Below are 22524 nucleotides of genomic sequence, written 5' to 3'. Positions count from 1 at the left end.
TAAAATCGTAAACTGAATATTGTAGAGTCGGTGAAACAGAAAGCTGTTAAGTGGCACATTAAACATTGCCGTGTTGCAATGGGAAGAAATAGAAGAATAAATGAAGAATATTTCTTGTCTGCTGGTTTCTATAGCCAGACTGGTCTCTATAGCTGGTCTCTATTGCCAGACTGGTTTCTATAGCCGGTCTCTATAGCCAGACTAGTCTCACCCATGTCTGACTTTTCACCATTCCAGATCAATGACAATGACAATCAATGACAGCTCAATGTTTATGTTTTTATTTGTGCTATTTGGTTCACTCTGATGACGCTTGCTGTCTTGCTCTTGTCTGGGTCATGTGAGGGTGGAGAGGTGGTGGTGTGGTGTGGTAGAGTGAGGGTAGAGAGGTGGAGAGACAGGTGGTGTGAGGGTGGTGTGGTGTGGTAGATTGAGGGTAGAGAGGTGGAGAGACAGGTGGTGTGAGGGTGGTGTGGTGTGGTAGAGTGAGGATAGAGAGGTGGAGAGACAGGTGGTGTGAGGGTGGAGAGGTGGTGGTGTGGTGTGGATTGAGAGTGGAACAGCGCCCTGTTTTGCATTTTTATGTTTGCATCTGGAATATTTACAAAAACGTCTCTCCCTCCCTCTCTTAGATGTGTGTGTATATGAAGGCACTGCAGTCATATGTAGGTAGTAATAATTCCTTGTGAAACCCCTCAGCTTCATCCTTTGAGACACTGTGCAGTGATAATTATCTCCACGTGGCCTTGTGTGTGAGTGTGCGTGCGAGTGTGTGTGTGTGTGCGAGTGTGTGTGTGTGCGAGTGTGTGAGTGAGTGTGTGTGTGTGTGTGAGTGTGCACACACGTCAGTCTGACTTCAGAATCATATGGAGTCGTAGCTCTTCACTAGAGCCCTTCACTAGAGCCCTTCACTAGAGCCCTTCACTAGAGCCCTTCACTAGAGCCCTTCACTAGAGCCCTTCACTAGAGCTCTTCACTAGAGCCCTTCACTAGAGCCCTTCACTAGAGCCCTTCACTAGAGCCCTTCACTAGAGCCCACTCTCCTTACCCATGTTGGCATATTTGCTTGGCTGAGTGTACAGTTTTGTGGTTGCCGTGCTGAAGCCATTAAAGACAAACGCTGACAGGCCAAGGAATGTGTCCTGTGAGCCTCCATGTGGCAGTGAAAAACATGTCCCCTGTCCCCACGGCTTCCACATCATGCTGTTGTCTAAATGTGTTCAGGGCTATTAAACTGTGCAGTCCTGACATCTTTGTTAATGGTGCGTGACGTCGGGCTCTACATGTCAGTTCAGCGTTCTCACTTACTGCCAGTCTAGTGTCTGTTAACTGCAGTGGCTGTCCCCCATACTCACTGAGGTCAGCAGAAAGGACCAACCATCACCCACAGTCAAGCCTTGAGCATAACGCACACTCCTGGCCAGACGTGTGGATCTCATCGCTGAGCGCTTAGTCACACACGGTCCATAGCACCTCCCTTTCCACCACTGTGTCCATCTTATCCTTTTAATACCACGGTGAGTTCATTTAAATAATGTCTCCAGAAGAGCGAGACACATTTCAGCCGTGGGGACGCACAGCCGAAGGGAGGCTTTCTCTGTCCTGTAGTGTAACCTGCACGACGGTACTGAGCGGAAGGCGGTGATCAGTCATAGCGGTGTCATGGCCGCTGTTAGGAAACAGAATAATGGGAGTATTCGTCCCCACGTGGCCCACAGCCTCACCGCAGAAACACACACACAAACACCCTTTGTGCCTGTGATCACGCCACATTAAAGGTTCAATAAGTCACTATCTCACAGGCTACCGCTGCGCACCCCAAGAAAACAGCAGGCAAAGCTGCACTAATCCACCCAAATTACCCGAGAGAGTGTCACCTCCTAAAAAGATACAAAGGCACCACACTGTACTGAAAGAAATTAGAAAAAGCACTCGCGCAGTCTGAACACACTCGCACTCCAACACCCACTCGACAGAGAGAAGGAGAGTTCAGACAGAGAGAACAGAGAGAAGCAGCTGACATTGCTAGACTTGGACTTTCCTTCAGTGTCTTGTTTGCAGAGGTGTGTGTGTGTTGTTTGTGTGTGTGTGTGGGGGGGGGGGGTGTTAGTTTCTCTGATCTCATCACTTGACCTACAGTAAAATAAGGCTGACGCTTTATATCTTGACTATTTTGTAGGGTGGTGTCTGGGCTGTGCTGTAGGGTAGTGTTTGTCTGGACTCTGCTGTAGGGTGGTGTTTGTCTGGACTCTGCTGTAGGGTGGTGTTTGTCTGGACTCTGCTGTAGGGTGGTGTTTGTCTGGGTTGTACTGTAGGGTATTTTTCTGGGGTCTGCTGTAGGGTGGTTTGTTTGGGCTCTGCTGTAGGGTGGTGTTTGTCTGGGCTCTGCTGTAGGGTGGTGTTTGTCTGAGCTCTGCTGTCGGGTGGTGTTTGTCAGGTCTGGGCTCTGCTGTAGGGTGGTGTTTGTCAGAGCTCTCCTGTAGGGTGGTGTTTGTCTGAGCTCTGCTGTCGGGTGGTGTTTGTCTGGTCTGGGCTCTGCTGTAGGGTGGTGTTAGGGCTCCGCTGTTGGGTGGTGTATGTTTGTCTGGGCTCTGCTGTAGGGTGGTGTTTGTATGGTCTTGGTGGATCTTGGCCGATCATGGTGTAGACTGATACTGCCACTTTTAAAGTTCACATGTTATAACTTTTATGGGTACACTGTGTGTGTGTGTGTGTGTGTGTGTGTGTTTTAGAGCTTGTTCTCATGTCACTGTCGTTCACTATAAAACTGTTGTCCTTGAAACACCTTGAAAATGATTTCCAGTAAAGTTCAAACGTGTGCACCCCCCTACCCCCTGACACACACACACACACACTAAAAATGGCACAATTGTTGTGGCCAGTGCAGTAGGGTTTAAAGACTGCTTTTAAAAGGGCGGGTCCAGACTCTTCTCCTCTCTATAAACTTCAAGCTCATATTTCCATTTTTATTGCAGTAATATGTCAGGCGTTGTGAGGAAACCGCGCAAACGGACTCGACCTGCTTGGATCAGAACCGGTTCAAAGGTTCCAACACCTTACACTTCCCACGGTGCTGGGGTGATCCTGACAGCGAAAGCGTTGGTCCTGCAGGGGACAGACTGTCGCCTGCTGTGGGCCAAACGGGCCGAGACGCAGGAGAAGACCGAGACGCAGGGGACACAGAACCTGGACACATCCAGCAGTGTTTGGTTCTTCTGAAGTTCCCTCTCTCTGTCCCTCTGTACTTCCCTCATGCTTTCTCATTCTCTCTTACTCACACACACACACACACACACACACACACACACACACACACACACGCACGCGCACATGCACGCACGCACACGCTCACACACACACTCACTCACGCACACACACACAATCACACACTCACTCACGCACACACACACAATCACACACACACACACACACACACGCACACGCACACACACACCCTAAAGCAACTTTGTTCTGCTCCATTAGTTGTAGTTTGTTTATCACACTGCCATATGTGCTGGTTTAATTCCTGCTTTTCCACAATCCCCCTCTTGCTGTAATGACCCCTGCTCCCTTGCGGTTGCCCCGCCCCCTCACACGTCCCTGATTGTCCGTTCTCTCTATCCGCTCCTTCTCCGCCTCCTCAAAGAATCTTCTTTCCTCCCCTTCTTTGTGTCGAGAGTTCGGAGCAAAACACCACACACAAACAAAGCGAACGAGTCCCGTGCAGGCGGTCTGGACAGATGCTTAGCTGCTGGCCACGCTGTACCAGATGTGCTGGAGACGTCTGGACCTTTACAGCAGACGTGAAGGTGCTTGTTAAGGAGGTGCTACTTAGAGCTGTGACAGAGGCAGGAAATGAACACACTGCAGTGAGAACCCCTGTAGAACCCTTGTAGAACACCCAAAGAATGCCTGTAGAACACATGTGGGCTCAACCGCTTCACACGTCACTGGTCATTGTTCACTGCTCACTGGTAACTGGTCATTGTTCACTGCTCACTGGTAACTGGTCATTGTTCATTGGTCACTTATCACTGTTAACTGGTCACTGGTCATTGTTCATTGGTCTCTGGTCACTGGTAACTAGTCACTGCTCATTGTTCTTTGGTCATTGCTCATTGTTCATTGCTCACTGGTCACTGCTCACTGGTGGTGTCCCTTTCCCCTGATGCCGTGGCACTTATCCTAACAGATCAGAGGCTGTTCAGACAAACTGCTTGAAGCATAAACACGTCTGTTATTCTCCAGTTCTTTTGGCCTCCTCAATATCTTGTGCGGGACACCATCATTGGCTGCAGTGACAGTCTGATCAACGAGATGCCTACGTTTGTTTTCCTGTGTAATCGATCCGTGGTGCTTCAGCCGCCGGGCGAGACCGACACGCTTACAAAAGCGCTCACTGAGTGCCTCACACTGCCAGTGGTCTTCTGAAGCGTTATTAATTACAGAAACGCGTTTACTCTCAGCTGAGGTGTGTGATGAGTACTGTGAGCTGGGGGTGGGACTGGGACAGGATGTTTCTGTTAAGAGAGCGAGAGCGGAGTGTGTGGATGTCCAGGTGTGTCGAGAGTGCTCTGTCATGTGCATGCAGTGTGTGTGTGTGTGTGTGTGTGTGTGTGTGTGTGTGTGTGGATTAGCCACTAGCCTGTGGTGATGAGTGTGAACTCACTATGACGAGGGCAAACACTTCAACTCAGTGTCAGATACCAGAGACACGGCACACACTCACACCAACGGGCACCACCAGCTGGAGGTGTCAAGGGTAACGTCTGAACCATGAGTGGAGAGAGAGGGAGAGAGAGAGAGGGGAGGAGAGGGGAGGGGAGAGAGGAGCAGCGGAGCAGCAGTGGGACAGGCACCCCTCTTTCAGGATTGAGCCCTCCATAGTCCTGTCCACGGCCCTGTCTCTGTCCTGTATACGGCCCTGTCTACGGCCCTGTCTCTGTCCGGTCTACGGTCCTGTCCACGGTCCTGTCTCCGTCCTGTCTCCACTGAAACTCCACCAGTGAACGCTGGGAGTGTTTAATACTAGCAGGATTGCGTCTGCTGCCTGAGCCACTCAACCAGGTGTGTGGCACTAATACCCTTCCCCTGGGACACGACAGGCTTCTGAAGAAGGGTTCCTTTTGAAGGTTTATGTGTTATAGGCATTACTGATGCATCGGACTGTGCAGATTATAGTTGTGGAGTCCAGGTGTGTGTGTGTGTGTGTGTGTGTGTGTGTGTGTGTGTGTGTGTGTGTGCGCGCGTGTGTGTGTGTGTGTAGTGGTCTTCAGAAGGGTAATTATGGAGTGGGTTGTGTGTGTAGGGAGATGTTTCTCCAGGTACTAATGGTACTATCTCCGTTGTCGTGGTGGAGGTGGAGAGAGAGAGAGGGAGAGATGACTCATGTCATTTTATTATCATTGATTCATTTGCATCTGTCTGGTTGCCATTGTATCACGGCCCCATAAGAAAGGAGCCCCATGAAGCCTGACACACCTGCAGACAGTGCAGGAGAAAGACACACTAGTCTGAGCTATTCCTTTCATTGCTCACTGGCACATGCGTGTGCGTGTGCGTGCGTATGCATGTATGCAAGAAGCACTATGATAAATTAGGCCCATTGTAAACCCAGAAGAGGTTCTGTACAGTAATGTATTGTAAATGGAATGTGTAGTGATTCCACCCACCAAAACACACACTCACACACACACACACACACCCTTAGTGCTATTTTTATAGGGTTTTTTCACTGACCTGTGCAGTATTGTAGTTAAAATCTTTTTGACTCTTTTTCGGACATTTATTTTTTGTGTGTGTTTCCACGGTCATTTATTTTTCATGTGTGTGTTCCCCCCCCCAAGAAACACTTTATTGTACAATAATCTACACAAACTTGGCTGATTAGAATATGCTAATGAAGTGTGTCCGGGGGTGTGGTTAGATCAGCAGTGCTGAAGCCACAACCTGATTGCCGGATTGGGAACGCCGTGTCATCACTAACACACCCTCCTGCTTCTCCGAGCAACCTCACATTGAGGTCGTGTTCCACGTTGTCACGGTTACGTCACGTAATGGCTGTGATAGTTCAGCCATGTGTCATGGCGTGAAGCTCCTATCCTGTGGAACTATACCTGCTATGGTCCTGCACTGATGGGACCTGTTTGAAACTGCCAACATGACCAACACCATTACACCATCACACCAACGCCAACACCACCAACACCATCACCACCAACACTATCACTGCCAACACCACCAACACCATCACACCACCACCAACGCCAACACCACCAATACCAACACCACCACCAACACCAGCAGCACTACAACTACCAACACCACCATCACCATCATCACCACCATCACCACCATCAACACCACCACCATCAACACCATCATCACCATTACCACCAGCCTGAACAGTGCTCACAGGGCCCATTGCTTCCAGCCTTTCCTACCGTTGTCTGCCCACTGCAGAAACATTCCTCAGACCACACTGAAGTGCTTTTGTCTTCAGCTGCCCATTTTAATCTGTGCCCAGTGAAGCCTAAGAGTCAGGTGTGGAGCTCCTCCAGGTGTGGAGCTCCCTGTGTTCCTCCAGGTGTGGAGCTCCTCCAGGTGTGGAGCTCCCTGTGTTCCTCCAGGTGTGGAGCTCCTCCAGGTGTGGAGCTCCCCGTGTTCCTCCAGGTGTGGAGCTCCCCATATTCCACCAGGCATGGAGCTCCCCATGGTCCTCTGCAGTTGTAGCCCATCCACCTCGAGGTTTGGCAGGGTGAACATTCTGAGTTGTTCTTCTGCTCACCCTGCTCACAAAGAGGTTGTTAGAGTTTCCGTGGTGATCCCATAAGCTTGAACCCATCTGGGTGTTCCTCTCTGACCTTTCCCATCAACTAGACATTCCTCCCGCTCACTGGGAGTTTAGTTTGGGTGAACTCCAGAGACCGTCGCACGCTCAAACCAGCCTGTCATTCTGACCTATGACCTATTCTGAACTTTGACCTATACTGATGACGCAGTCACGGAGCCTCTTCGCCTGTATCTGCATGATATTATGCATTGTGCTGCTGTCCCGTGACTGGCTGATAATTGCAGGAACAGCCAGGTAAGTGTACACTCCAGCCCAATCACAGTCTTTATTTTAACGTGTTTTCAGTTGTGAGCCTCTGGGTGGTAATGAGATATGAGTGTTTTTCAAACAGCAGTAAAATTAATGTCTTGGAAGGCGACAGTATTGAGGATTAAGGGTCTGGTTGCAGGTTTGTAGTCGTTGCGTTCAGGGCCTGTGTTTCGTACTGACGTCTCCATGGCGCTAGTTTGTTTTTTGATTGGATGACCAGTTTTTTGTATCATCTCACGTGGTCAGTGATGTGGCTGCTGTGGTTTATTAAGCTGGTTAGAGAAAGCAAAGAAGCAGGGAAACTGCGTGAAAGGTGTCTCAGCCCCGCCTCCTACACACCCCGCCTCCTACACGCCCCGCCTCCTACATGCCCCGCACCTCCTACACGCCCCGCACCTCCTACACGCCCCACACCTCCTACATGCCCCACCTCCTATAAACCCCCACCTCCTACATGCCCCACCTCCGCTCCACATGGGCCTGAAGGACCGCCTCTCTGTGTTCTACTGGTGAGAATAAAGGCAGCAGATGGTCAGCTCTGTTCCAGCCACACCCGTTAGCAGGTTAGTGTGTCAGCCATGACAGTTCCTCTATGTTCTGCTGTGGAGAGTCTGGGCTTCACTGGGCCAGATGCTTCAGTCCCCTGTTCTCACTGCTGCTGGTGACTGTGAAACCCGGGTCCAAGGTCCCAGGATATCCGGGTATCACGGAGTGCCGAGCCAAACCCCGCCTTCTTTGTCCTAGTAGTGTCCACACTGGTGTACTGGGACGTTTAGGGACTGGGTGCGGCTGTGTGGTCCTTCCTGTTTCCATGGAGGCAGCGTCTGTCTCCGAGCAGCAGAGGCGGTCCAAGCCAGGTGTAGATGACCTTCAGTCGGAGACACACATGACCAGCTGCTCAGCTCCCTCGCGGGTGTCGGTCCAGGTCACGCCCACACACTCGACATCAGCACCACAGTCATTCATACTTTCGCACTGTCTGTCCATCTATCTGTCTGCCATGCTCCTTCTCTCCCTCCCTCCCTCCCTCCCTCTCTCTCTCTCCCTCCCTCCCTCCCTCTCTCTCCCCTCCCTCTCTCTCTCCCCCTCTCTCTCCCTCCCTCTCTCTCTCTCCCCTCCCTCTCTCTCTCCCCCTCTCTCTCTCCCCCTCTCTCTCCCTCCCTCTCTCTCTCTCTCTCTCTCTCCCTCCCTCCCTCTCTCTCTCCCCTCCCTCTCTCTCTCTCTCTCTCTCTCTCTCCCCTCCCTCTCTCTCTCTCTCCCTCCCTCTCTCTCCCCTCCCTCTCTCCCCCTCTCTCTCCCCCTCTCTCTCCCCTCCCTCTCTCTCCCCTCCCTCTCTCTCTCCCCTCCCTCCCTCTCTCTCTCTCTCTCTCTCTCTCTCTCCCCTCCCTCTCTCTCCCCTCTCTCTCTCTCTCCCCTCCCTCTCTCCCTCCTCCCTCTCCCCCCCCCCCCTCTCTCTCTCTCTCAGTTGCGTCTTTGTCTTGTATCATGCAAGCTTCACTGGTCTTCTCTTTCAGCTGTTCTAGTGATAGCAGCTTCCTGACATCTAGCGTGTTTTAAATTAACGACGTAACATCTAGCAGTGGATTCAGACGACGCTAAACGCAAACGGTGTGTCTGTCACATTGGCTGCTCACGTTTCTTTTCTCCAGTTTATTTTCATAAATGTTTTGGTTAATAAAGCTGTGTTGTTGGATTTAATGAGATTGTGTGGATGATATGCTTAATTGGAGCTGTGTTTGTTTTGTTTCTGTGTGTGCGTGTGTGTGCGTGTGTGTGTGTGTGTGTCTGGATTCCTGCTGGTTTATGATTTTAATAAGCCACATGGTGAACTGTAAACAGCTTTCTGCTGTCTTTCAGCCAAGCACAAACCGGGCAAATCAGTGTGTGTGTGTGTGTGTGTGTGTGTAGCTTTCATTTGTGCTTAGGAACATTAATGTGTGTGCAGTGAAGTGTGATGAATGAATGAATGAATGAAAGAATTCTGGTCTGACGGATTACACTAAGGTCACATAACCACACTTTGAATATGTTTCTGATGTATCTCTCTCTCTCTCTCTCTCTCTCTGTCTCTCCCCCTCTCCCTCTCTTTCTCTCTCCCCTTCTCCTTCTCTCTCTCTCTCTCTTCCTCTCTCTACTTCACTTTCTCTATTTCACTCTACTCTCTCTCTCTCTCTCACTCAGCTCAGACCAAACAGGTTTTCCTGTGTGTGTGTGTGTGTGTGTGTGTTTAGACACTGAGTGCTCCGTGCTTTCAGGTGTAACACTGACATTTTCCTCCCATACAGTTGCCTTCTAAAATGGTCTTAAAAGGATTGGATTGGCACTGGCCGGGGCCAGGGGGGCTCTTCAGACGGTGGGGGGTTTGTTTGCATTTTTAAAGATTCTTAAAAATTGCCCCCACCACCTCACAGTAAGGTTCAGCATGTGTGGAGTATAATGTATGGACATTTTAGGAGAAACAGGAGGAAAGGTGATGTGTGTGTGAGAGTGTGAGTGTAAAACCTTTTCCTGCATTAAATAGATCTGTTTAAATCCTTCTTCCTTTGTTATGGAGGTTGGTGCTAAATATATAAATTTATAATCTAAACCAGTCTTTAAAAGGGGGGGTCGACTGTGCTGGGATTCACTGTGCTGGAGGCATGACTATGTGACTGTGCTGACTAAGAACTTGGGCTGGTTACTGGACTCCCTGTTACTGGTCTGTGCTGGATTAGCGAGGGAAGGTGATGTCATAAGCACAGCATGGCACATTCAACACACACCCAACCCAAAACACACTGGAGTATTCAACGCACACACACAGCCCAACACACTGGAATCCAAATGTTTAAAATATTCCAGAATAAAAAGCATGAAGCTGAATGAACAGAGTAAAATGCAGCCAACATCCCAACATCGGGTTACAGTAGCTCTAACACGCTCCTGTACGGCTCCATCAAAATTTAAACCGAAATAAAATACATTCGATTTTTATTGGTTCTAAACGCGTCTAATCTCAGTCATCTCACTCCTGGAGGCACGAGGATGCTGTCTGTGTGAATATTTGCTTGAACTGTGGGAAACACTAGGAAACTAACCCCTGCCATGTGTGAAACTGAAAAAATAATACCATGTGCGTGTGTGTGCGTGTGAGTGTGTGTGTGTGCGTGTGAGTGTGTGTGTGCGTGTGAGTGTGTGTGTGCGTGTGAGTGTGCAAGTGCGTGTGAGTGTGCAAGTGCGTGTGTGTGTGTGCAGGCGTGTGTGCACGCGCGTGTGTACGCGCGTGTGTGCGTGCGTGAGTGTGCGTCTGTGCATGCACGTGCGTGCGTGCGTGTGTGTGTGTGTATGCGTGCGTGTGTGAGAGTGTGAGTGTGTATGCGTGCGTGTGTGAGTGTGAGAGTGCGTGTGTGTGTGAGTATGTATGCGTGCGTGTGTGAGTGTGGGTGCGTGCGTGCGTGCGTGAGTGTGCGTGCATGAGAGTGTATGTATGTGTGTGTGTGAGAGTGCGTGGGTGCGTGTGTGTGTGAGTGTGGGTGCGTGTGTGTGTGTGTGTGTGTGTGAGTGTGTGTGTGCGTGTGAGTGTGTGTGTGCGTGTGAGTGTGCAAGTGCGTGTGTGTGTGTGCAGGCGTGTGTGTGCGTGCGTGAGTGTGCGTCTGTGCATGCACGTGCGTGCGTGTGTGTGTGTATGCGTGCGTGTGTGAGTGTGAGAGTGTGAGTGTGTATGCGTGCGTGTGTGAGTGTGAGAGTGCGTGTGTGTGTGAGTATGTATGCGTGCGTGTGTGAGTGTGGGTGCGTGTGTGCGTGCGTGAGTGTGCGTGCATGAGAGTGTATGTATGTGTGTGTGTGAGAGTGCGTGGGTGCGTGTGTGTGTGAGTGTGGGTGCGTGTGTGTGTGTGTGTGTGTGTGTGTGTGTGTGCACTCCCTGGGCCTGGAAGCTCCTCCTTTGATCACAGAGACTGTACGTCTTCACTCCAGTGCAGGTCTGGGAGGAGGGAGACTGTACAGAGGAATCTGGACTATATTTACCATTTCATTCTTAATTTTAATCCAAATGTGAGATTTGGCTCATTTCAGAGCAGTTATGAATTTGACGGCTCATTTAAAACGAATAATGATTCTGCTTGAATCTCTGCTACCCTTAATGTGCGGGTGCTTAGCGGATGTGAGGGAGAGTTCCTGCTAGTTAACAGGACGGCGGGTGATGGAGTCGGATCTAACAGAGTTATCATGTCCTTTGTGAGTTTGGTTTTGACTCCTGTGCTCAAACAGGGATGACCTCACCCCCCCCCCGGCACTTCCACAGAGAGACAGATAAGGGATTCACTCTCTTCCTCTTTATCTCTCTCTCTCTCCCTCTCTCTCTCTCTCTCTCAATCACACTACCACTCTGTCACTCTTGCTTTCTCTCTTTCAGTCATTTTCCCTTTCTCATTCTCTAACTCTGTCACAGTTATTCCGTCTGTTTCTGTCCCTGAGTCTCATTCTCTCTCCTCTCTCCTCTCTCTCTCTCTCCTCTCTCTCTCTCTCCCTCTCTTTTTCTGGCTCCGAGGCATCTCTGGGGTTTAGTTGCAGAAGCTGGGACTGTCAGATCACACTGCCGTGACCTGTTTGGGTCTCTGTTACTGTCTGCACTGGTGCCAGGAGCTCAACAGCTCACTGGTGACCCTGTGAAGCATTACAGCAAATCTGAGCTGTTGTCATTATCGTGCACTTACACACACACACACACGCACACGCACTCTGTGTGTGTGTGGGTGGGTGGGTGCATGCGGCTCCCTGCTGTGCCATTATGGCCTGTGTGATCTGGTCAGGTGTTGGTCTGAAGCGTGAGTGCTGATTGGCTGACGGGTGTGTGATACTAAATACCCACAGGATCCTCTGAAGTTGGAGCACCCTTGTCTTCTCTAATTGGCTTGCTCTGGGTTCTGGATTTGTGGGTGGGGTGTGTGTGTGTGTTCTGCAGGGGTGTGTGGAGATACACATCTGTACACATGCACACACACATTCAGGAAAATACAGTTTGTTTGTTTGACGTCATCTTGCTCCGGCTCATACTGTGCCCTTGACTGCACACACACACACACACACACACACACAAACCATATACCCACTTACATACACACAAAACATATACCCTAACACATACACACACAAACCATATACCCTCACACACACACACACACACACACACACACACACACACACACACACACACACACACACACACACACACAAACCATATACCACACACACACACACACAAACCATATACCCACTCTCACACACACAAACCATATAACCACACACATACACTTGCATACACACACACACACACACAAAGCACACAACCATATACCCACTCATATATGCACATAGACACACACACACATACACACAATGTAATAATTTCACCTAGTGCCTACATGGAGTACAGTTCAAGAGGACTAATGCACCCTGACTAGTGGACTGATGCACCCTGACTAGTGGACTGATGCACCCTGACTAGTGCACTGATGTACCCTCAGTGTGTACGCTGCACACCTGTGGGCTTGACCATGGGAGTGAGGGAAAGCTACGTCTTCTGTAAGTGCTTTGATGACTTAGGATCCTCAGCTAAGCCCTGGAACCGCTGAAGAGCACAGACCAAAGTTAGCTTGGAGCTTAACTAATATTTGTCTGGTTCGTGATGAAACTTTGAAATGATTAGTGAGCACTGTCCGAGCCAGCGTGAGTTGTTTAACGTCGCTGGTGTGGTGTTACAGGTGTGAACTGGATGCACAGGGCGGGCGGACGGACAGAAAGGAACTATTGATTGAAAGTAATTGCAGTGTAACAGTGGTAGGACATTTTGCATAAAGTAGTCAAACCTAAGAGTAGAGAGAGATTATGTAACCAGGAAGAGCTGCAATATTCAGTCTACAGTGTGCAGTGAAAGTTTCACAGACAGTAGTCCATTGTGCATTGTGTAATGACAGAACAGTAACCAACTTATTGTCTTGTGAGAAGCGAAGAGACGCCCAATAGAGCCTAAATACAGAAGGTAAGAGGGGAGACGTATGACACATGATGTCAGTCTGTCACTGAGTGGCTCCGCTGTTTATTGGGTGTAGCTTGCACGGACAGAAGATTCTGTCCAGCACGGCCAATCGCGTGTGGAGAGCTCTGTCCAACCTCCAGAGAGGGAGGCTCGCCAGCTTCCCCATTGGTTTGATCAGACTGTTTGGGGTGGGTCTGGCACTCCATAGCAGAAGGCCAATATCAGAGTGTCACGCCTGCCATGACACCCACGGTTTACATTCCCCATAATCCACCACCTGATTCCACCTGTTGTCTGGTTCCTCATGGGTTACCTCCAACACACACCTAGGTATTTGTAAGTACTGATCCTCTCCACATCCTCTTCACTGACTGGTGACAGGGCAGGTCTGCATTTCCCAAGGTCCACCATCTACCCAGTCTTACTGATGTTAAGATGCGGATGGTTCATCTTACGCCAGTTAACAAAACCCTCTCTGTAGTCGTTATCCCGTCCATTCCTGGTACACGCCCCCAACGGCTGTGAACGTCTGCAGACGAAACGACTCTGTTATAGCTGAATTCGGGGGTAACTGGATGAAAAAAATGGACCTAACACTACACGCCACTGTATCTGAGACGCAGGCCTGCACTTTCCTAACCGGTGGTGGCGTGGTGCTTAAAGTACTGAACTGGTAATCAGGAGGTTGCTAGTTCAAGTCCCACCACAGCCAGGTTCCCACTGTTGGACCCCTGAACAAGACCCTTGACACCCACAAGTTATCATAATTGTAAGTTGCTTTGGATAAAAGTGTCAGTTAAATAAATGTGTGTCTAATGGGTGTTGCATCATTACTCTGATGCCGTCCTGGTATGCACCCTGTGGAGGGTCAGGAGCTGGGCTGACCAATGGTGCCTGCATCACTCTTTTAAATGGGTTGTCAGAGGAACAAGTCGATAGTCATTTAGTGCTACCTGTTGCCTTTTCTTGGTAAGGGGGACTACATCACACATTACCCACATAACGGGGACTCTTCAGGCTACAGCTCAGGATAAAGATGTGCTGTAGAATTCCACACACCTCCTCAACACACAGCTGATCAGCACACAGTCTCAGAACAGTTGCTCAGTACACTGTTTCAGTACACAGTCTCAGTACCGTTTCAGCACTCTGGGTTCAATGTCGTGGGTCCTGCGTCTCTGCTCTGTTTTAGTTTCCTAAGTTCATAAATGTGGTCTAGCAAGTGTGAGCTGGAAACCCAGAGGGCAGGTGGCCACAGGGCATGCTGGGAGAGAGGAGCTCTACTGGACACTCAACTGATCACGTGCCTGTCACGTGGACTGGGAGACACACATACTGACAGATCGACACACCTACAGACGTACTGATAGACAGACACACAGATGGATAAAAATAAACTCCGATCTCATTCAACTCCACAAAGAGTCCCCCCCCCCCTCTCAAATGCTGGCATTTCTCCAGACAGACCCTTACACAGACCCTTCCCCAAATAGAACGTCACTTCTCAATCGTGTATTATTCCTCGCTACCTAAAAGTAACGCTGTAGGCTAAGAAGTGCCCACCATGAGCTGGTCATGCTCATGTCACGTGCTTTCCTATACCCCTGGTGAGAGTTACGCAACTAATCTTAGCACAAGGTTCTCCCTTACAAAGTCAGAGTATAACATACAGCCAAAACAGAGTTCATAAAACCATGCAAACAATGTAATACCAAATATATGAAATAATAATCCAATAAAAACAGCAAATCATATAAATCTAATGCACAGTTTTTCCCTGTCAGCATTAGTTGTTATGAAAGTCTGTTTAGGAATAAAACTGTCATACAAACATCAGCTTTCAGTCCTGTGTCCCTGCGTACACAAACACAGATTGGGAGACATCCTGTCAGACGGCCAGGCTGACAGACACACACACAGTGAACAGATATTGTTGAGGCTGAGTGGTGTAGGGAACGTGACTGAACATGTACGGTGTTCTGTGGTGAGGATGCGGGTCAGTCTAACTGATTTAGACAGCTCTCTCTCTCCCGCCTCACCAGAGGGAGGAAGTGTTCAGCACACAGGCTCACGCGAGACACGTGGGATGGCCGTCCAGATTATGGTGATTAGGTAAAATGCGGTACTAATTATGCTGAGGGGGACTGGGTCGCTTCATTTGCATATTCAGCAGCTGGGGCATTCTGGCTTTGCATGTGACAGACGGTTGGATCAGAGCGGGCTTGGTCCCGTCCTGATTTACATGACATTTGCCTTTTGCTGACACGGCCTCTTCCTCTGTCTCTCTCTCTCTCTGCTAATGGCGTTATCTCCCAGTTCAGCGGGAGCGTGCCTCCGTTTAGCGTGTCCTCTCGTCTCTGAGGCGTGCTGCTCACACCTGAGGGGCTACATGTATCTCAGGCCCAGCAGAGCGGCGGGGCAGAACCGTCCGATTGTAAATCTTCCAGGTTGGAGTCGGAGCGAAGCACAAACACCGTGAGCTCTTTCAAACCCTCGGTGCAGCCGTGTGTGAAAGACGAGCTCCCCAGTTACCGACGGTTTGAAGAAGCTGGGAGCCGGCTGTCAGTCAGGGTCGCGGGCGTGTGGAACGCCGCGTACTGTCCGAGCCTTTGTGTCTGCGTTCCTCCTGTGCTTTAGAAACCCCCGTATGTGACGGCTAAATAAAAGGCTTTAAAGTTGAAGTGTCCATGTCTTCTGTTGCAGGTTTAACTACAGGTCAACACACCACCTCACCACCAATGGCTTCTATGAGTTCCTCAACTGGTTCGACGAGCGCGCCTGGTATCCACTGGGCCGGATCGTTGGGGGCACGGTGAGTATGACCTCCACCCTCTCCCCTATGTGTGATCATTACTTCACCCTCTCCCCTATGTGTGATCATTACTCCACCCTCTCCCCTATGTGTGATCATTACTCCACCCTCTCCCCTATGTGTGATTATTACTCCACCCTCTCCCCTATGTGTGATCATTACCCCACCCTCTCCCCTATGTGTGATGATTACTCCACCCTCTCCCCTATGTGTAATCATTACCCCACCCTCTCCCCTGTGTAATCATTACTCCACCCTCTCCCCTATGTGTGATCATTACTCCACCCTCTCCCCTATGTGTGATCATTACCCCACCCTCTCCCCTATGTGTAATCATTACCCCACCCTCTCCCCTGTGTAATCATTACTCCACCCTCTCCCCTATGTGTGATCATTACTCCACCCTCTCCCCTATGTGTGATCATTACTCCACCCTCTCCCCTATGTGTGATCATTACTCCACCCTCTCCCCTATGTGTAATCATTACCCCACCCTCTCCCCTATGTGTAATCATTACCCCACCCTCTCCCCTATGTGTGATCATTACCCCACCCTCTCCCCTATGTGTAATCATTACCCCACCCTCTCCCCTATGTGTAATCATTACCCCACCCTCTCCCCTGTGTGATCATTACCCCACCCTCTCCCCTATGTGTGATCATTACTCCACCCTCTCCCCTATGTGTAATCATTACTCCACCCTCTCCCCTATGTGTAATCATTACCCCACCCTCTCCCCTATGTGTAATCATTACCCCACCCTCTCCCCTGTGTGATCATTACCCCACCCTCTCCCCTATGTGTGATCATTACTCCACCCTCTCCCCTATGTGTGATCATTACTCCACCCTCTCCCCTATCTGGAAAAATCATTTCACCTTCTTTCCTGTCCCTCTAGAGAGGAGTTTTTATGTTTTCATTGGACCTCCACTTTACAGTTTAATCAGTATAGACATCTCCTGTTGCCAGGGAGATCTTTCTATCTTTATAGGGCTCTCTGGTTATGGTAGTGTGTCTGTAGGCAGCACACACACCGAAACTCAGGAGCCACTACACAGTTTCAGACTGCTACCCTGTGGGGTTTATTCAACTCTTACAGACACTTTGTGCTATTAATCACTCAATTATATGGACACCTGAAGACTGAAAAAGCCACTCAGAGAGAGAGAGAGAGGGCGAGAGAGAGAGAGAGCGAGCGAGCGGGAGAGAGAGCTTGCCCTTGGGCTTACCTTAGGTGTAACTGGCGTCCAAACACTCAGGCTCTTGATTGGCACCTTGCACAGGTGAGATTTGATCCATCAGTAACACACACACATGCTTTGTTGTGTGGGTTAATTAAGATGCAGTCTGTGTAATGTCATTACGTCACACTCACCTGTCATTACGTCACACTCACCTGTCATTACGTCACACTCACCTGTCATTATGTCACACTCACCTGTCATTACGTCACACTCACCTGCCATTATGTCACACTCACCTGTCATTACGTCACACTCACCTGTCATATGAAATGAAGACCCTGCAGCCCTGTTGACTGGAACACAATCCAAAATCAGCTCTGTCTTTTCCTCCTCCTCCTCCTCCTCCTCCTCCTCCTCCTCCTCCTCCTCCTCCTCTTGGCTTCTTTGCTTTTACTCTTCCTCTCCTCCTTTCTCCTATTTTCAGTTCTTTGTTTGAGACTCTTCTTTTAAACCTTCCACCCTCCCACTGTGCCCAAAGCAAAGACTACTTATCTTTCTCTCCCCTCCTCCATCCCCCTCCCTCCCCCCCCTCTCTCTCCCTCTCTCCCTCTCCCTCTCCCTCTCTCCCTCTCTTTCTGTGTCTTTGTCTTTCTGTTTCCCCTCCGTCTCTATTCTGAGGACAGCACGAAGGACACCCACCCCTCCCCTGGGCAGTGGGCTGATTGTGTGTGTGTGTGTGTGTGTAGGGGTGTGTGTGTGTGTGTGTGTGTGTGTGTAGGGGTGTGTGTGTGTGTGCTGCAGACCGCCACATGCAGGCCTGTTCTCTTGGAGGCTGGACACAGCAGTCCTGCACTAACTGCTGCAGCTCTGTTAGCGTTCATGGAATTCACCATCTGCAGAATTAACATGCTTCCAAACACAGTGCACGTGTCATACACCGCATGTCATGCCATGCGTGTCATACGGTACGCTTCATACAGTACACGTCAGCATTAGTTGAGATGGATGAAATGTGCTGTTGCTGTCATGTTGACACCTTACTGTCACACTCATGTATTGGTTAAAAAATAAATAAAATACGCACAGAAATAAAGCTGCTTGACTGGCGCACTGCCAGGTGAGTCACGCTGACGCTCACACCCGCAGGGCCGTAGGCAGGAAGTGAACAGTCTGCACACTAACATTAACACTAACCACAGACACCTCTGTGTTCACACCAACACCACAGACACATCTGTGTTCACACCAACACCGCAGACACATCTGTGTTCACACCAACACCGCAGACACATCTGTGTTCACACCAACACCGCAGACACATCTGTGTTCACACCAACACCGCAGACACATCTGTGTTCACACCAACACCGCAGACACATCTGTGTTCACACCAACACCGCAAACACATCTGCGTTCACACCAACACCGCAAACACATCTGCGTTCACACCAACACCGCAAACACATCTGCGTTCACACCAACACCGCGGACACATCTGCGTTCACACCAACACCGCGGACACATCTGCGTTCACACCAACACCGCGGACACATCTGCGTTCACACCAACACCGCGGACACATCTGCAGTCAAACATACGGATGACTGCATGATGACTGAAAAAGTGTGTGATTTTGAAGTCGTTTATATGACTAGTGTGTGTGTTTGTGTGTAAGTTAGCAGTGCCTGCGTTAATCCAGGCTGCGTTAGTCCAAGCAGGGGCAGGTCAGGTTGTGTTAGTCCATGCTGTGTTCCACATCTTTGCTAGCTCTTCCTTCCGTCATATATATATATATACACACACACACACACACACACACACACACACACACACACACATACATTGGGTGAACTTATTTGTATGGTGACCAGAGGGCAGATGATAGATGGAGATTTTAAATGTGCAATCCCTACTGTAAGTCTATAAATGCACTCAACAATCTGTTCCTCATTATGAATACAGCATACTGATTCATCTGGTTTTATACACACACAAACAGTTCAGACCAGACCAGCCCCTTATTTAAAACGGGTCATTTAAGAAAGAGACCACTGAAAACCTGTTACAACTAGACAAAAGAAGCCATCAACTCTGATCACATAGAACAGAAAGGATCCAGTATCTTAGAGCAGTGCAATACGTCTTCCTACTACAAAAAGCCTCAAAAAAGAGATTAATATTTTAATAACTATGATTTCTTGTTATTATGCATTTGTTCTCAGGTTCTGACCTTCATACCTGCACGTAACACAGTCGGTGTGTGTGTGATATAGAATGGGGGCTGATCGAGCAGTGTGTGTGTGTGTGTGTGTGTGTGTGTGTGTGTGTGTGTGTGTGTGTGTGAGAGAGAGTGTGTTTGTGTGTGTGTGTGTGTGTGTGTGTGTGTGTGAGAGAGAGAGTGTGTGAGAGAGAGTGTGAGAGTGTGTGTGTGTGTGTGTGTGAGTGTGTGTGTGTGTGTGTGAGAGAGAGTGTGTGTGTGTGTGTGTGTGTGTAAGAGTGTGTGTGTGTGTAAGAGTGTGTGTGTGTGTGAGAGAGAGTGTGTGTGTGTGTGTGTGTGTGTAAGAGTGTGTGTGTGTGTGTAAGAGTGTGTGTGTGTGTGTGAGTGTGTGTGTGAGTGTGTGTGTGTGTGAGTGTGTGTGTGTGTGTGTGTGAGTGTGTGTGTGAGAGTGTGTGTGTGTGTGTGTGAGAGAGAGTGTGTGTGTGTGTGTGTAAGTGTGTGTGTGTGTGTGTGTGTGTGTGAGAGAGAGTGTGTGTGTGTGTGTGTGTAAGAGTGTGTGTGTGTGTAAGAGTGTGTGTGTGTGTAAGAGTGTGTGTGTGAGTGTGTGTGTGTGTGTGAGAGAGTGTGTGTGTGTGTAAGAGTGTGTGTGTGTGTGTAAGAGTGTGTGTGTGTGTGTGAGAGAGAGTGTGTGTGTGTGTAAGAGTGTGTGTGTGTGTGTGTAAGAGTGTGTGTGAGTGTGTGTGTGTGTGTGTGTGTGTGAGAGAGAGTGTGTGTGTGTGTGTGTAAGAGTGTGTGTGTGTGAGAGAGTGTGTGTGTGAGCTTCCGTGGAGAGCTGGCACTGGCTCACCCAGCTGTGGCTCCGCTGAGGTCTGATGAGCGTGTGTGACGGAGCAGGAGGTCCTGTGGCTGTCTGCAGTAATCTGTGATAAACTCACCTGTCTCGCAGCTGTTTCTCACCGCGCCTCTGCGAGATCTTCCCAGGAGACCCTCGCTCTCTCACTCTGCCGCTTCGTTCTGTCCTCTCTCTCTCTCTCTCTCTCTTCTGTCTTTCTCTTGCTGTTTCCCTCCCTCTCTCCATCCCTATTTTTCCTCTCCTCTCCCTGCACCCCCCTCTGGCTCATCCGTAGGATGGACCAGAGACGTCTCTCTTTGTCTTTGCCGTATCACTCTCTGCTGTCTGCGGTTGCCTTTCCCACACGCCTCTCATCTGTTCCTCAACCTCTCTGTCTTTCTCTCCCTCTGTCCCTCATCCCTCTCTCCTTCATTGTGCTCTCCCTTTCTCCTCTCTCTCTCCTTTCATTCTTCATTTCCTTTCTCCTCTCTCATCCTCCAATCACCCAGTGTCTTCTGGAGGGCCTGATTAGATGTGATACCTGCCTTAATGTGTGGCCTCAGGACAATGCGGGTCAGCGGTGCACATATTCCACCCGTCGACTCGGAGTAAGAAGGACAGCTGCTGCTTCGGTTATTTACATTTAAACAGAGCCGGCCAAACAGCTCCGTGGTGCGGCCCACAGCGCTCATTGCTCGGACCGTTTCTCTTTTTTGCTTTACTCAGGCATTGTGGAGATTTAATACCAGTTACGCTGATGACAGCCAATCCCGCACTGATGAGTTGGTTGTGACCCATCTCTCAGCGCGGCTCGTGGGCGGGATCTCCTGCACATGTGCCTATTCAACACAAATAACCTAACAAATTAGGCAAAACCTCAGTACAAGTATTCACAAGCATGCTGTGCAAAACTGCACAAAATCTAGGTGGAGTCTTGCATGACCTGCTATTGTTCTCGGTATATGATGTAAACGTTATGTAGACATATTCCATTATTTTTCACTCCTTTCTGTGTAAATCACATTTTATAACTATTAATCTCTTTTTTTTATTTTACAAAAACCTTCCTGAGGTGATGGACCTTGTGATGTAATTCGTGATGTAATTATTTGATTGTACTGTGTCGGGGTAAAGCACTGTGAATTTCTATTGTGTTTGAAAAGTGTGATGCAATTAAACTGGAAAAGAGCATATGTCAAATGTTGTAAATGGAAGTGTGTGTGTGTGTGTGTTACAGTGATACACACAAAGCCTGCTCACTATATGATATAGAATACGAATCTTTCCAGGAAAACAAAAAAATGTTAGTTATATACTACTGCAGTCTATTTTAGATTTTAGTGTACTCATCACAATTCTTCATGTGTTTATAATATTGACCTATAACAAGAACGTGGCTGGATTACTAATCCTAACTCTTCATGTGTTTATATTAATAATCCTAACCCTTCATATGTTTAGATTACTAATCTTAACCCTTCATATATTTAGATTACTAACCCTAACCCTTCATGTTTAGATTACTAACCCTTCATGTGTTTAGATTACTAATTCTTATGCTTCATGTGTTTAGATTACTAATCCTAACCCTTCATGTGTTTATATTACTAATCCTAATGTTCTGAAGTCTCATCGTTCTGAAGTTCCTGTAAAGAATGAAAAATTTTTGTTTTCGAAAATGGAAATGTTTGTTTTCAAAAAGGTTCAAAATCACACTAAAAGGCTTTTTAGGTCTGGAAAGACTTGCTTGTTAAGGTGTTTCTGATAGCAATAAGCAATTAACCAGTTACTCTCCATTAACCAATTACTGCTTCCCCATTAACATTCTTACTTACTAAGTGGGGTGCCCATGGTCCATGTGTTAGTCCAGTATAGTCCAGTATAGTCCATGTGTTAGTCCAGTATAGTCCATGTGTTAGTCCAGTATAGTCCATGTGTTAGTTCAGTATAGTCCGCACAGCATTCTGTGTGAAGTACTTCTCAGTTGTTTTGGGGGTAAATAAAGGATTGTGTATACATAATATTTCATGGGGTTTTAAGCAAATTGGTTACACTGGGCCTTTTATTATGGTGCTTAAATTAGAAATTAGGCTTTCACATTCGAGTGGTTTCTAATTAAGGAGTTATTATATAAGTGAATTTGAAACCCCATGGGTCCTCCATTCATTTGTGTTTGGGTTGGATTCCTATTTCTGAGAGCAGATATGCAGTCAGCTCCTCCATATCTCACGCTGTGCCATGGGACCACACAGTGGAACCTACCTTCATTTCATTAATTCATTCACACATTCAAACATGTAGTTTCTCATCCTGTTCATGTTTAATTCAGTGATTTGCTCAGCAGAAAACTTGTCTTTAA

The 22524-nt window shown here is 48.7% G+C and overlaps 1 protein-coding gene across 3 annotated transcripts in view; it reads left to right on the top strand.

Annotated features, from left to right (window-relative positions):
• Positions 1 to 22524, top strand: part of LOC113568279 (dolichyl-diphosphooligosaccharide--protein glycosyltransferase subunit STT3B-like) — a 101419-nt gene that overhangs the window by 27518 nt on the left and 51377 nt on the right. The window contains exons 2-3 of one of the 3 annotated variants that reach the window (XM_081711791.1): positions 2976 to 3809; positions 15822 to 15930. Coding sequence is in view for 1 of the 3 variants with exons in the window: in XM_035523303.2 (XP_035379196.2) it covers positions 15822 to 15930 (109 nt within the window). In the remaining 2 variants the exon portion in view is untranslated. Of the gene's footprint in view, positions 1 to 2975; positions 3810 to 8691; positions 8711 to 15821; positions 15931 to 22524 lie in introns of those variants that run through there. The other 2 variants (XM_035523304.2, XM_035523303.2) reach the window with 2 other exon arrangements.

Source organism: Electrophorus electricus, chromosome 4 (assembly GCF_041902795.1).
Source record: "Electrophorus electricus isolate QZ-2024a chromosome 4, ASM4190279v1, whole genome shotgun sequence".
NCBI classification, from domain to species: Eukaryota; Metazoa; Chordata; class Actinopteri; order Gymnotiformes; family Gymnotidae; genus Electrophorus; species Electrophorus electricus.
Note: the sequence above shows the minus strand (reverse complement) of the source record. Positions and strands in the feature narration are given on the sequence as shown.